The 13,534-nt window shown below is 38.8% G+C and overlaps 1 protein-coding gene across 4 annotated transcripts in view; it reads right to left on the reverse strand.

Annotated features, from left to right (window-relative positions):
- Positions 1 to 13,534, reverse strand: part of stxbp5a (syntaxin binding protein 5a (tomosyn)) — a 211,424-nt gene that overhangs the window by 31,240 nt on the left and 166,650 nt on the right. For all 4 annotated transcript variants that reach the window (XM_059986357.1, XM_059986359.1, XM_059986360.1 and 1 more), the window contains 2 exons: positions 12,876 to 12,926; positions 1,133 to 1,372 (listed from right to left, as the gene is read on the reverse strand). In XM_059986357.1, the coding sequence (XP_059842340.1) occupies positions 1,133 to 1,372; positions 12,876 to 12,926 (291 nt within the window). The remainder of the gene's footprint in view (positions 1 to 1,132; positions 1,373 to 12,875; positions 12,927 to 13,534) is intronic.

The raw sequence follows: 13,534 nt of genomic DNA on the forward strand, positions 1-13,534 counted from the left end.
TCATTTAAGAGGACACGGTTTTGCAACTTCTCAGAATGAAGAGAACCCGTAATTCCTCAAATTCTGCCAAAATTAATCTGCAGTTATTTGGCTTTTGTTCATATTGCAAGGTGGTCAATTGAGCTGGGGATTAATTATATCATCGGTAAATACTAAACATCCCACAAGTGTTGGGAAGTTGGCTTAAAGTGATTACTTGGTTATCAAAAGAAGTATTAAATCTGTAAATAATATATTTTTGTTATGAAAGGGTAAAATGGATAGATGAATTAAATTCAGTGAAAACAATTAAGTTAGTAAAATACCTCTTTCATCATGTTACTTATCAATGAAAAGTTTTAGTGGTTGATTTGCTGATTTATTGACTATATTCACATACTAGAGGGCAAATTCTTTTACAATAGATACATGGAAAGATAAATATGTAAGCATTAAAGTGTTGCTTTTATGTCATTTATTGGAAAGATTTTATTAGAAAAAATTGACTTATGTGCCTTTGTTATGCTCAGTGAATGGCTGGTCAAAGGATCCTGACAGATTGATGTATAGTGAACCTTTTAAAGAGCATAGCATGATTGAAAACTTTGGGATTTTGGGGTGCTTGGGAAGATAATACTTGGACTCTTTGAATGATTGGGAAGGGAGTGTAGTACAATGTTGTGGCCAATTGCAGATCCAGCAAGGAAGACTGAATCAAGTTTTGTCATGACTAACATAAAGAGTGAATCAACTGTTCAGGTCTGGAGAATGACCCACAATGAATGAGACTGCCACATACCTGAATCAGAAAAACCTAAAGAATTTATCACCATGAATACTGTACTCTGTAAAGACAACCAATTTACAACTATATCATTACTTCCTATATTAAAATAGTGAAGGTAATACCTCCCATAAACTGTTGGATTTAGGGGCCACACCCCAAACTCAAGCTCTATTTACATGGCATTTTTAGGTCAGTAAAAGAACATTTAGCTCTTACGCTATTCTTCCCATCTTCCTTTATATCATTCAATTAAATACTTGCATTTCTAGAACATTACAAGGTTTTTCATAACAGCATAATAGCATTTTTATTCACTTCTCTATATTACTCATATATTTGGGAATATGATTGTCCCAGTGCCCTTACCACTTGGAGACATGATGACTGGCTGTGTAAGCCTTTGTTCACCTCCAGGTGGGAGATTCAGCACTATGACCAGTACTGTGCCAAGTGTCGTCCCAACCCATAAACATGGTGAGGTGCACGTGTCTGCCTTTCGGGTATAAGTCTCAGAGAAATGAAGAGCAGTGATGGCCTCTCGGGACTCCTTGTCAATGCTGGTAACACTGGAACTACGGGAACGGCTGAAAGAGTTGTCTCTCACATCTAATTTTGAAACAGGAGAAATGCAAAGCCATTATTGATACAGAAGAAGCATCAGGATATTATCAGCTTAAATTATCTGTCCATACCTGTACTTTCATAACGCAATCTTACATTTCAACCCACTTTCATTCGGTTGATTTGCTGACATAAAAGTTTTAACAGTCAGATCTATTTATCCTAGTAGTCTGAGAAAATGGGATGGTAGTAAGTACACACCAATTGACCATAAATGTGGCCTTTATGTTTGAGAAGATTACTTAAGCAGAAATTCTGTTCATCTTTCATGACCACAGCATTTCTGCATTTGACAAACCCAAGAAAATCTGCAGATGCTGGAAATCCAAAGCAATATACATGAAATGCTGGAGGAACTCAGCAAGCCAGGCAGCATCTGTGGAAAAGAGGGAGCAGTCAATGAAGGGTCTCAGCCTGAAACATCGAATATTTCCTCTATTCCATAGATCCAATTCTGCATTTGATGCCACTTGTCTTTACTTGGTGAATTTTGAGACACTACAGTTATTTTATAAATACGCACTTCAGCAACTTTTGGTTGGAGGGACAAAAAATTATTCATCATCTTCCTTGGGAATCTAGTTTTCAGGGTTAAACAAAGTCATTCTGGTGCTTGAAGTGGCATCTGCCTGTGATTCTGTAGAAAGGGGTTAGAGCTTGTGTCAATGTGGAGTATTTCTATAGTTGTAAAGTAGATGTATTAAATGACTTGATTGGGATATATCCGACAAGCACTTAATGCCAGTTAACAATGATCAAGGCTAGTGTTTATTGTCTATCTTAATGTCTCCAAACAGAAGAGACATGTAAGATTCCATGATATACGACAGACCAGGTACTGATGTCCTTCAGATAAGAAAATCTGACATCAGTGAAACCAATGGGTTATTCCTACAATCCATTTCTAAAACTAGTTTCAGATTTTATTCAATTACCTCAATTTTAAGTAAGTGTACAATTCAAACTCAGGTCTTTGAATCAATAGCCCATTAATCTAGTCAATTAACTATTATGCTCAACTAGAAAGCAACCCAGATTTAAAGTATTTTAAGTAAGGATAAGCTGATATAAATAGATGGAAAAGGAGTAAAATAAAGATGTTGCTTTAATTAAACATTTACGAAAAGCCTCTTTCTGAAGCTACAGGATATAGAGTGTGGAATGTATATACAAAGAAGTCATACTCCAAGTACTGTTTTGGATGGGTTCATATTTTCCAAATGCTGATTAAGTCCTTGGTCTCTGTTCTTTGACCCAAATCCAAACTCTGTCATTGGCAAAGAGTGAGGAATGTAGATACAGTGGCATGCAAAAGTTTGGGCACACCTGGTCAAAAATTTCTGTTGCTGTGAATAGCTAAGCGAGTAAAAGATGAACTGATTTCCAAAAGGCATAAAGTTAAAGATGACACATTTCTTTAATATTTTAAGCAACATTACTTTTTTTATTTCCATCTTTTACAGTTTCAAAACAACAAAAAAAAGGCACGAATCAAAAGTTTGGGTACCCTGCATGGTCAGTACTTAGTAACACCCCCTTTGGCAAGTATCACAGGTTGTAAATGCCTTTTGTAGCCAGCTAGGAGTCTTTCAATTCTTGTTTGGGGGATTTTCACCCATTCTTCCTTGCAAAAGGCTTCTAGTCCTGTGAGATTCTTGGGCCATCTTGTATGCACTGACTGCAACACAAGCTCAAAATATGATCGATCCACCCCCGTGCTTAACAGTAGGACAAGTGTTCTTTTCATGAAATTCTGCACCCTTTTCCTCCAAACATACCTTTGCTCATTGCAGCCAAAAAGATCTATTTTAATTTCATCAGTCCAGAGGACATGCTTCCAAAATGCACATGGCTTGTTTAGATGTTCCTTTGCAAACTTTTGATGCTGAATTTTGTGGTGAGGACGCAGGAAAGGTTTTCTTCTGATGACTCTTCCATGAAGGTCATATTTGTGCAGGTGTCACTGCACAGTAGAACAGTGCACCATCACTCCAGAGTCTGCTAAATCTTCCTGAAGGTCTTTTGCAGTCAAATGGGGGTTTTTGCAGTCAAGAGTGAGTACAGAGAAGGTTCACCAGATTGATTCCTGGGATGGCAGGACTTTCATATGAAGAAAGACTGGATCGACTAGACTTATACTCACTGGAATTTAGAAGATTGAAGGGGGATCTTATTGAAACGTATAACATTCTAAAGGGATTGGACAGGCTAGTTGAAGGAAGATTATTTCCGATGTTGGGGAAGTCCAGAACGAGGGGTCACAGTTTAAGGATAAAGGGGAAGCCTTTTAGGACCGAGGTGAGGAAAAACTTCTTCACACAGAGAGTGGTGAATCAGTGGAATTCTCTGCCACAGGAACCAGTTGAGGCCGGTTCATTGGTTATATTTAAGAGGAAGTTAGATATGGCCCTTGTGGCTAAAGGGATCGGGGGTATGGAGAGAAAGCAGGTACAGGGTTTTGAGTTGGATGATCAGCCATAATCATACTGAATGGCGGTGCAGGCACGAAGGGCCGAATGGCCTACTCCTGCACCTATTTTCTATGTTTCTATTGATTTGCCTTTCTAGCAATCCTATGAGCAGTTCACTCGGAAAGTTTTCTTGGTCTTCTAGACCTCAACTTGACCTCCACTGTTCCTGTTAATTGCCATTTCTTAATTACATTATGAACTGAGGAAATGACTACCTGAAAACACTTCGCTACCTTCTTATAGCCTCTCCTGCTTTGTGGGCATCATTTATTTTAATTTTCAGAGTGCTAGGCAGCTGCTTAGAGGAGCCCATGGCTGCTGAATGTTGGGACAAGGTTTGAGGAGTCAGGGTATTTATAAAGTTTTGAAATTTACATCACCTGGCCTTTCGTAATGATGACTGTGAACACGCCACAGCCCTAACAAGCTACTTAAGGTCTGAGACTTTGGTAAAAGTTATCTGAGAGCTCAAATCTCTTGGGGGCCCAAACTTTTGCATGCCACTGTAACTCCTACGACTTTAAACAAAAAATAAGCTCCTCTCCCTCAAAAACAGTAAGAAAAATCATATTTAAGAATACATATGATAGTTTTTATTGATAAAAGTCCTATAGACAAAAGAATAAAAAAAGCTACTGTTGGGACTAGTCTTTTCCCCTCATGATTAAGTCACTATCATCAAGTTACAAGGGATGGGTTACATCTGAACTCAAGGAGGACCAATATCCTTACAGGCAAGTTTGCTGGAGATGTTGCCAAGGCTTAATCCAGGTTGATAGGGAGGTGGAAACCAGGATGATAGGTCAGAGGATGGAGCAATTGGTGCAAAGGTAGATGCAATATGTAGAGAGATTGTGAGAGAAACGATGAGGAAGGATTGACAGTGCATAGAGCATAATTACCATCAGTTGGATGGGTTGAAATATGTCTATCTTAATGCAAGAAGTATCAGGAACAAAGATGATTAACTTAAGAGCATGAATCAGTATAGGGAATTATATTATGATATTGTGACTTGGCTCTCACAATGGCAGGAATGGCTGCAGATTGTTCTGGGGTTTAGATGTTTTAAAAAGAACAGGGAGAGAAGTAAAATAGGTGGGGAGAGGAATTGCTGATCAGGGATAGTATCACAACTGCTGAAAGGGAGAAGATGGTGGATGGACCATCTGAGTCAGTGTGAGTAAAAGTCAGAAAATAAAAGGGGGCAATCACTCTATTAGAAGCATTCTATAGACTTTCAATTAGCAACAGAGACACCAAGGAGCAAATTGAATTTGGAAATGTGCAAAAAATAACAGGGTTGTTGTCATGGGGTCTTCAACTTGCTTAGTATTGACTGGTACCCCTTTAGTGCAAAAGGCTTAGATGGGCAGAATTTGTTAGGTCTGTCCAGGAAGGTGTCCTGATACATATGTAGACAGGCCAACTAGAGACAAGGCCACACTGGATCTGGTCAGGTGACATCTCAGACACAGTGACCACAACTCCGACCTTTACCATTGCCTAGGACAAAGATAAAATCAGATGGCATAGAGAAGTATTTAATTGGGGGAGGGCAACTTATGATTCTGTTATGCAGGAACCTGGAGGTGTACATTAGGAATAGAGGTACTCAGGGAAATGCACATTGAAAATATGGAGGTTGTTTAGAGAGAAACTGCATGGGGTTCTGGATAGGTTTATACCAGTGAGGCAGGGGAAGGATGGTAGGGTGATTGAACTAGGGTGGAAGATCTAGTCAAGAAGAAGAAAGAAACTTAAGACTTAGGAAGCAAAGCTCTTGAGAGTTAAAAGGTAGCCAGGAAGAAGCTCAAGAAGGGACTTCGGAGAGCTAGAAGGGGTCATAAGCTGGTCTTGGCGAGTAGGATTAAGGAAATACCAAGGCTTCCTTGACAATGGCTAGAACAAGGGCAATACCAATCAGGGATAAAAGAGGAAGCATGTGCCTGAAGTTGGAGGTGGCGGGGAGATCCTTAATGAATATTCACCAGCGAGGGAGACCTTGATGAATGTGAGGTCAGTGAGAACAGGCTAATATGCTGGAACATATAAACTCTTCTCAGGCTTCCAGCTGGGTATAGTTTATACATCATATACACCAAGAAAGCACCAGATCCTTTTTCATGCTGCAGCATGTTGACGTTAAGAAAGAGTAGGTGCTGGAACTTCTAAAAAATACACTAAGATAGTTAAGTCTCCAGCTTCGGATGGAATACACCACAGGAAAAAGACTGCTGTGCCTTTGGGGATGATCTAGCATCCTCACTAACCACAGCAGTGGTATCAGAAGATTGGAGGCAGGTAAACATTATTATTTTGTTCAAGAAATGTAATCATGATAATCCTGGGAATTATAGACTAGTGAGCCTTACAGTGGTGGAAAAACTAATGGAGACAAGATTTATGTGCATTTGGAGAAGCAGAGTCTGATTAGGGATAGACTGCATGGATTTGTCTGAGGCAGGTCATGCCTCACGAGCCCATCTTAACTCTTCAAGGAAGTAAAAAAAACAGATTAATGAAGGTAGACCAGTGGATGTGGTGTACAGGGATTTTAGTAAGGTGTGATGATCCTCATGGTAGGCTCATTCAGAGTATCAGGAGGCATGGGATCCAGGAAAACTTGACTGCATGGATTCAGGATTGGTATATCAATAGAAGGCAGAGGGTGATGGTAGATGGAGTATGTTCTACCTGGAAGATGGTGACCAGTGGTGTTTTGCAGGGATGTGTTCTGGGACCCCTGCTCTTAGGGATTTTTATAAATGACTTGGAAGAGGAAGTGGAAGGGTGGGTTTGTAAGTTTGCAAATGAAGGTAGGTAGTGTTGTGAATAGTGTAGAAGGTTGTCCTAGGTTATAACACGACACTGATAGGATGCAGAGCTGGACCTAGAAGTGAAATATGGAGATCAATCCAGAAAAGTGTGAAGTGATGCACTTTGGATGGTTTAACTTAAAGGCAGAATACAAGGTTAATGGCAGAAGTTGTAGCAGTGTTGTGGAACAGAGGGATCTTGGGGTCCACATCTTTAAATCCCCCAAAGTTGTTGCACATTGATTAGGTGACTAACAAGGCGTATGATGTGTTACTGTTCATCAGTCGAGGGATTTTGTTCGAGGGCAGCGACGTCATGTTGCAGCTTTATAAAACTCTGGTGGGACCACTATGGGAATTTTGTGCTGAGTTCTTCCCATAATCCTCACCTCATTATAGGAAGGATGTGAAAACTTCAGAGAGGATGCAGAGGAGATTCATAAAGATGCTTCCTGAATTAAAGAGCATGTCTTATGAGGACAGATTAGCAAGCTAAGGTTTTTCTCTTTGGAGTGGAGGATAAGAGGTGACTTGGTAAGAGGTGTACAGGATGATAAGAGGCATCAAGTGGATAGCTGGCTATTTTTACCCCCAAGCAGAAATTGCTAATGTGAGAGGACATAATTTTAAGGTGATTGGAGGTACATATGGGGGGGGGGGGGTAGATGTCAGAAATATGCTTTTTTTTAAAACAGAGAGTGATGGGTTTGTGACCACACTTGCTGGGGTGGTGGTAGAGCCACACCATGTCAAATGGCTATTGTTAAAGTGGTTTTATATAACTATGTCAAAGATAATCAATCCTTCCTTAGCTTTCTCAATCTGGCTGCATCTTTGAATATTGCCACCCACACCATTCCCATAAACTGGACAGAACTGCAATTGGCTTAATATCATTGTCACCTCAAGAAATTGCTTGTAACCACTTTTGTTCCAACATCCTTCCCCCAAGAATCCATCCTCCTATTTACACATCATCTCTTTGGAACATTACTTGAAAATAAAGCATCAGAGCCCCTGACTAATACCTGGTGCTATTTGTGTAAAGAACTTCTCTAGTCGAATAATCACTTCTTGGGCTTCCAGCTGGGTACAGGTATTGATTATAACTGATGTTTTGAAACCAAGCTCTGCCATCTTCAGGGGTGAAATCCCTGAAGAAGATGTAAGAGTTTGTCATTGAAACATCGGTTAAAATTGATACCTGTACCAGGCTGGAAGCCCAAGAAGAGTTTATTCGTCAGATACACAAGGAAAGCACTACATCCTTTTTAAACCCCTAACACTGGGAAAATCAAAGACATTTTCATTAATCCTCAAACCATGGCAAATGACCAACCCTTTTCCTCTCTCCGGCTGAAACAGACTGTGCAACGTTGGTCTCAAAATATCTAAATTGAATACAAAGCCACCTATGCTTAGACAGTGTTACTTTTACTTCTGTAACATCACTGAATTCCTGCATGAATTGCTGTTTTCTCTTACCTTACACTTACCATCCCAATTATTTCTCTTATGCTCGACATTTTAAATATTCAAATTCATGCAAAACTCTGCATTTGTTATGCAATTCATATAATTGCTATTTACCAATCACCTTGGATTGCTGGTTGAGGATAGTGTCAGTTTTAAAATTCTCATCCTCAGTTTCAATTCCCTGCATATTTGTAATAGCCTCCATACATTCTCCATTATACTCCATTGATGACGATGCTTTAAATATTGTTATTTTTAAATCGCTCCAATTTTGCTAGCTGAGCCATAAGCTCCCAAGGCCCATGAGCTCTTGAATTCTATGGCTCAAAGCTATAGACTAAGTGTGAATAGGTGAGATTAGTATAGTCAAATATAATGGTTGGTGTTGATATAGTGGGCCACAGGGCGTGTTTCTGCGCTGTACAACTCTACAAGTCCAATCCCCTCCCTAAATCTATGCACTTTTCTACTATTCTTTCCTGCTTTAGGTGTTGCTTAAAATCTTGTTCAATGATTAAGCTTTGGTCATCGTCAACAATACCAAATTTACGAGGCTCAGTATCAAATTTTGCACACCTAAAGTGCATTGTGAAATCTTATGACATTAAAGCTGATAAAGTTGTAAAATTGATTTCCATTAGCATCATGCAGATAAACCACTAATGTAGTGATGAGGCTTGCATTAAGCTTGTTTACATGTTTATCTTGAGAAATTTCCTTAAATCCAACGCTTCAGCCCATGAGGAGTTTTAAACAATGATCAACAGATAAACGACAACATGGAGCAGACTAAGATGAAAGAAACAAAAATAGTGGCAGACATACTCAAAAACAGACCTCCTGAAAGGCAACAGTACAATGCTGCTTGACCCAAGTACTAGAATTCCAGTTTTTTTGCTGTATGATTTATTGAAAAAGATGCTCTGTTTTAAGCACAAATATCACACATAGCTCTCACCAGAGACCACAAATATACAATAAATAACATGACTATTTTCAGCATATGATCTCCCCAAATATGCATGCAATAGCTGGAAATATAACTAACATTTGATGAGAAACACAAGAGACTGCAGATGTTGGAATCTCCAGCAATAATCAATCTGCTAGAGGAACAGTGGGTTGAGCAGCATCTGTGTGAGGAAAGGAATTGTCGATGTTTTGATTTGTAACTTGATGCAGGGCTGAATCCACTGTTCCTCCAGTAGTTTGCTTGTTGCTATAACTTTTGATAAGTTGATCTTTTTCTTATTGAAGTTGTCAAAGCTTTTAATCAAAGCCTTTGGAACTTTTAAAATTAAACACGATCCAAAATTTGAAGATCAACAATATTTTACAGCAGATTGGCTTCATGCTTTTGAACCATGCCTTTCTGTTATCTCAGTTTCCTGTTTCCTCAGGTTTCCATCTGCTTGCTCTATATTTGACCTTTTGAATTATTATCCATTGATTACTTATGCTCAAAGTGGAAATCTGTCCATTACACATGAATGACGTCTCTCCAAATAACGGGGATACCGAGGTGGCAAAGCTCATTTTCCAAATATATATTTATGTTTTTAATATTCACAGCGATTAAAAAAAGCTGCACTTTCACTTTAAAGCGAATTAAGTCAAAACATGTACATGGGTAATTCTAAATGTTAACACAACAGGCATTTAAAATTATTCTAAAGAAGTTGAAGGGTGTGTCATTGTTAAAGCAAAATAGAATACTGCAGTAAAATTAAAGATATTGTGGAATTCTCCAAGTTCATTGTTTTTAACATACAATGGACCAAGAGAACACCAGTTTGGTAAAGACCTATTACAAAGATGGCTTATTACTTATAATATTAGAATAGTGAATGTAACTGCCAGGAGATAGTAGCAGATAGTAGCCATTGCTTTAATTAGTAATATTGTATGGGGAATCCTGGCCTCAACTATATTCTTGACTTTGACAAGAAATGACTGTTTCTGGATTGTGTGCATCAAGATGCAGCTTTAAGACAGCACTAATGAATTACATACTAACAGCAGCAAAAAATCTGAATTTTTAACATTAGTAACTTCCAGATTAAATTGCAACTAGTGAATCCAAGACCTGATATACAATTTCAGATACAACCTTGAGCCGTGTAGCATGACCAAGAAAAACCCTAATGAATTGTAGGTTTCTCAAAATCACGGCATGCTGAAATTGGATGGCAGTAGAAAGTGTGTATAGAACTCGCTCCAAGGGCGCATGTGCAAAACTCATGTGATGAATTCATCATGTTGAAGCAACCAGTCATTTCATAATTGGCCAGCACCATTTGGGCATAGCAATAATAACTAAGTCCAGGTTTCCATCTTTTAAAAGTGAGATAGCTTTTGGCTGCAAATGGTGGTGGAAGCCTTTCTTGTGATTGGACAACATTGCAGAAGATGAACTCCTCACTTCATGACTCAGCATTATTTTCACTGCAGCAGTGAGGTGCTACCCCTCTGATGAAACGTTAAGCCCCATCTTCCCCTTTCAGATAGACAAAAGAGATAAAGAACAGCACTTCCTCCATTATTAATCCCTCAACTGTTTTTTATGGCACAGGTGATATCATAGCCACTTTAGATCTTTCCTGTGTGCAAATTAGATATTCTGTTACCATATAACGGTAATAGGGTTTCAAAATTATCTCATGATTTTTGCTGCACTGACAATGTTATTTTAAAAGATGTGGAGACTAATTAAGAGCTCGACTAACAAAGCAGCAAGATGGGCACAAGTCACCAACAAAAGATCTATTTTCTCTCTTGATGGACAATACTATATCCTTCTACAGTTCCCATGTGATCGCTTGGATCAAAGAAATGTAGAGTGCTGTCTCCTTGATGATATGCAAAATTCCAATCCGAGCACTTCATTATTTACATCCGAGCAGAAATAGGCCAGCAAATCAACCACAATGCAACACTATGCATTTTCTCTTTCCTGATGTGTTCCTCTTTGTAACTTCACTAGTTTTATTAGAAACCACACTGATACCACTTCATCACTCAGCAAAAAAATGTGCAATGATAGGTGCAGAATAACCTAGAGCCACTTTGCTTACAGAATTGATCAGATCATAAGATTCATGGAACTCCCAAAGCTCTAAAAATGTTAGTTCTTCATCACCCATAAGTTCTCAGATATTTGCAGTTTGCTGATAAACAATAAAAAGATTAATGGAAGCCAACAAAAAGATTGGTGCAGCAGATGCTGTACACTCACAAACATTCGAAACTATTTATAGCAATCGGAAGCTGGCATTATGAAGCAGGAAATCATTGAGGTGGCGCTGACAACAGACCTCTAGCAAGCCTCTTTTGGAGAAAGAAGGATTCACAGTGTTATATTGTGAATAGAAGCATTTTTCTGTTAATTAAATTGGAAGTGATGCAATCAAGTGACATAACTGGCAGTTGAGCGACAGATGCCAACAAGTTCAAGAAGAGCAGCAACCCTTACGGGGGGGGGGGGGGGGGGGGGGGTAGAGAGAAACAATAGGAAAAGAATTTCCACTTTCTAAGGTCACAAAAAAAATGTGACCTCAAAGCATTTAATTCAATTGCAGTATTTTGCTCATGAAGCCACTTGGCTCTAATTCTTGGACAGGAAGAGCCAAGAAATTTATTTGTTGTTTAAATTGGCAAAGTGGCTGTTTAAATGCAGATGAAATTTTAGCTCCTTAATAGCTAAAGATTCAAAACTATACAGCCCAAGACTTAACATGCAAGGAAATGATCCTGTTCTGATGCCATGGATTAAATGGAATGCTCTGACCTTCCATCCATTCTATTTATGACCATGAGCTGTAGGGGCTCTAATCAGGATAAGATGATTAACAGGTAAAAAGTAAGAGTATCACCAGTGATGTTCAGGTTTCAATCCAATTGTGGCTAGTGGAAATAAAACCCAAAGGCCAGGTTCCATAAGGGAATTAAATGCAGTAGCCTAATTGGATTTCCTACTAGATTCAAGCCTGCAGGACAAAACCATCTGCAATTTAATGGAAAATAATATAAAAGTTGCATCGTAAGCACAGCAGATGTTATGAGCATAAACTACCAAGCTGATGTAGTGGAAGATTTGAAACTCCTCTAATATCTCGCTTGGGGCCATTATTGCAGGGATTTTCATTCTTCATGCACTGAGAAACTCATCAAATGAATAGCCATGAAAGCTAAGAATGTCACTGAGGAGTCTGAACATTTATTTCTCATCCTAGTTGGTCTTGTGGTAACGGGCTCCATCCTGACCTACTACAGTCTATTGTGATGAAGATGCTTCCACAATGGTGTCGCCAGGAATGAGAGTTCTCATTCTTCTCAGTGATCGAAGCTCTGTGGATGTGAGGTTGTTGAAATCTTGACTACTTGCTGCAACACATTTTGAAGATGGTAAACTTGAGCTCTATACCTTGTTGCCTGTATACAGTAGCCACTCACTGGATACATCTCAGAAGCAAATTATCTAGTCACTGAACAAAACTAACTTAATCATATTGGGTTTTGTTTTCTGCTTTTAAAAGGTCAGTCTTAAGCAGTTTGGTGCTTATGGACCAGAATTTGAACACCCTGCTATAACAGTGATAATGGGGGGGGGGGGGGGGGCGAGATGGCAGATACACTGTTTTCTTACTCTTTGTTTTTTCCGCAAAACAAAACAATTATATGAAAAATATTTCCTCACCAGGTGGTGCAAGTCTTCACACTCACCTAAATCAGGCTTCAGGTCAGTTGGCAAGCTTAGTTTTCTTGACACCTTCGCTGAAAGAAAATCCACAGAAAAATTAGATTTAGACCACTCGATCAAACTATCACTGAAGTGGGAACCAGTACTATTGATTCCCTCCTTCAAGCCCACAAATACAAACTCAGGAATAATAATATATACCAGGCCTTTATGAAAAATTTGTAAATTTGTCTTGAAATGCAAGTAATGTTGACAAAGGTCAGCACTTAGATGAAGAGTAGAACATTAAAATTAAGACTTTCACAGATCTGGAACAAATGCAGATCAGTCAGTACAAGGACTACATGTGAAGGGAACTTGACAAAAGTGAGAAGTTGACCAGGGATGCATCTGTAAGTTTGGATATAGAGCATGGATAACAGCATTAGCAAAGGAGCTGAAACATTTAATTCTCTTAAGTGCTTGTGATATTGAAGTCATGAAAGATTTTCTCTTAGCTAATCACCAAATTGTTTCTAATGAAGTAGCACCTTATGAAAGAAGCTCTTACTTCAGAGATAACAGACTACAGAAGAGATGAAATTCATTACTTGGTTAATATTACCAGAACCATCAAGTCTGACACAGACAATGCTTAAAAGTAATTTCTAAATCTTCACAGGCTTAGCAAGTTAATGAATTG

This window comes from Hypanus sabinus, chromosome 12, assembly GCF_030144855.1.
Source record: "Hypanus sabinus isolate sHypSab1 chromosome 12, sHypSab1.hap1, whole genome shotgun sequence".
Classification (NCBI taxonomy): Eukaryota; Metazoa; Chordata; class Chondrichthyes; order Myliobatiformes; family Dasyatidae; genus Hypanus; species Hypanus sabinus.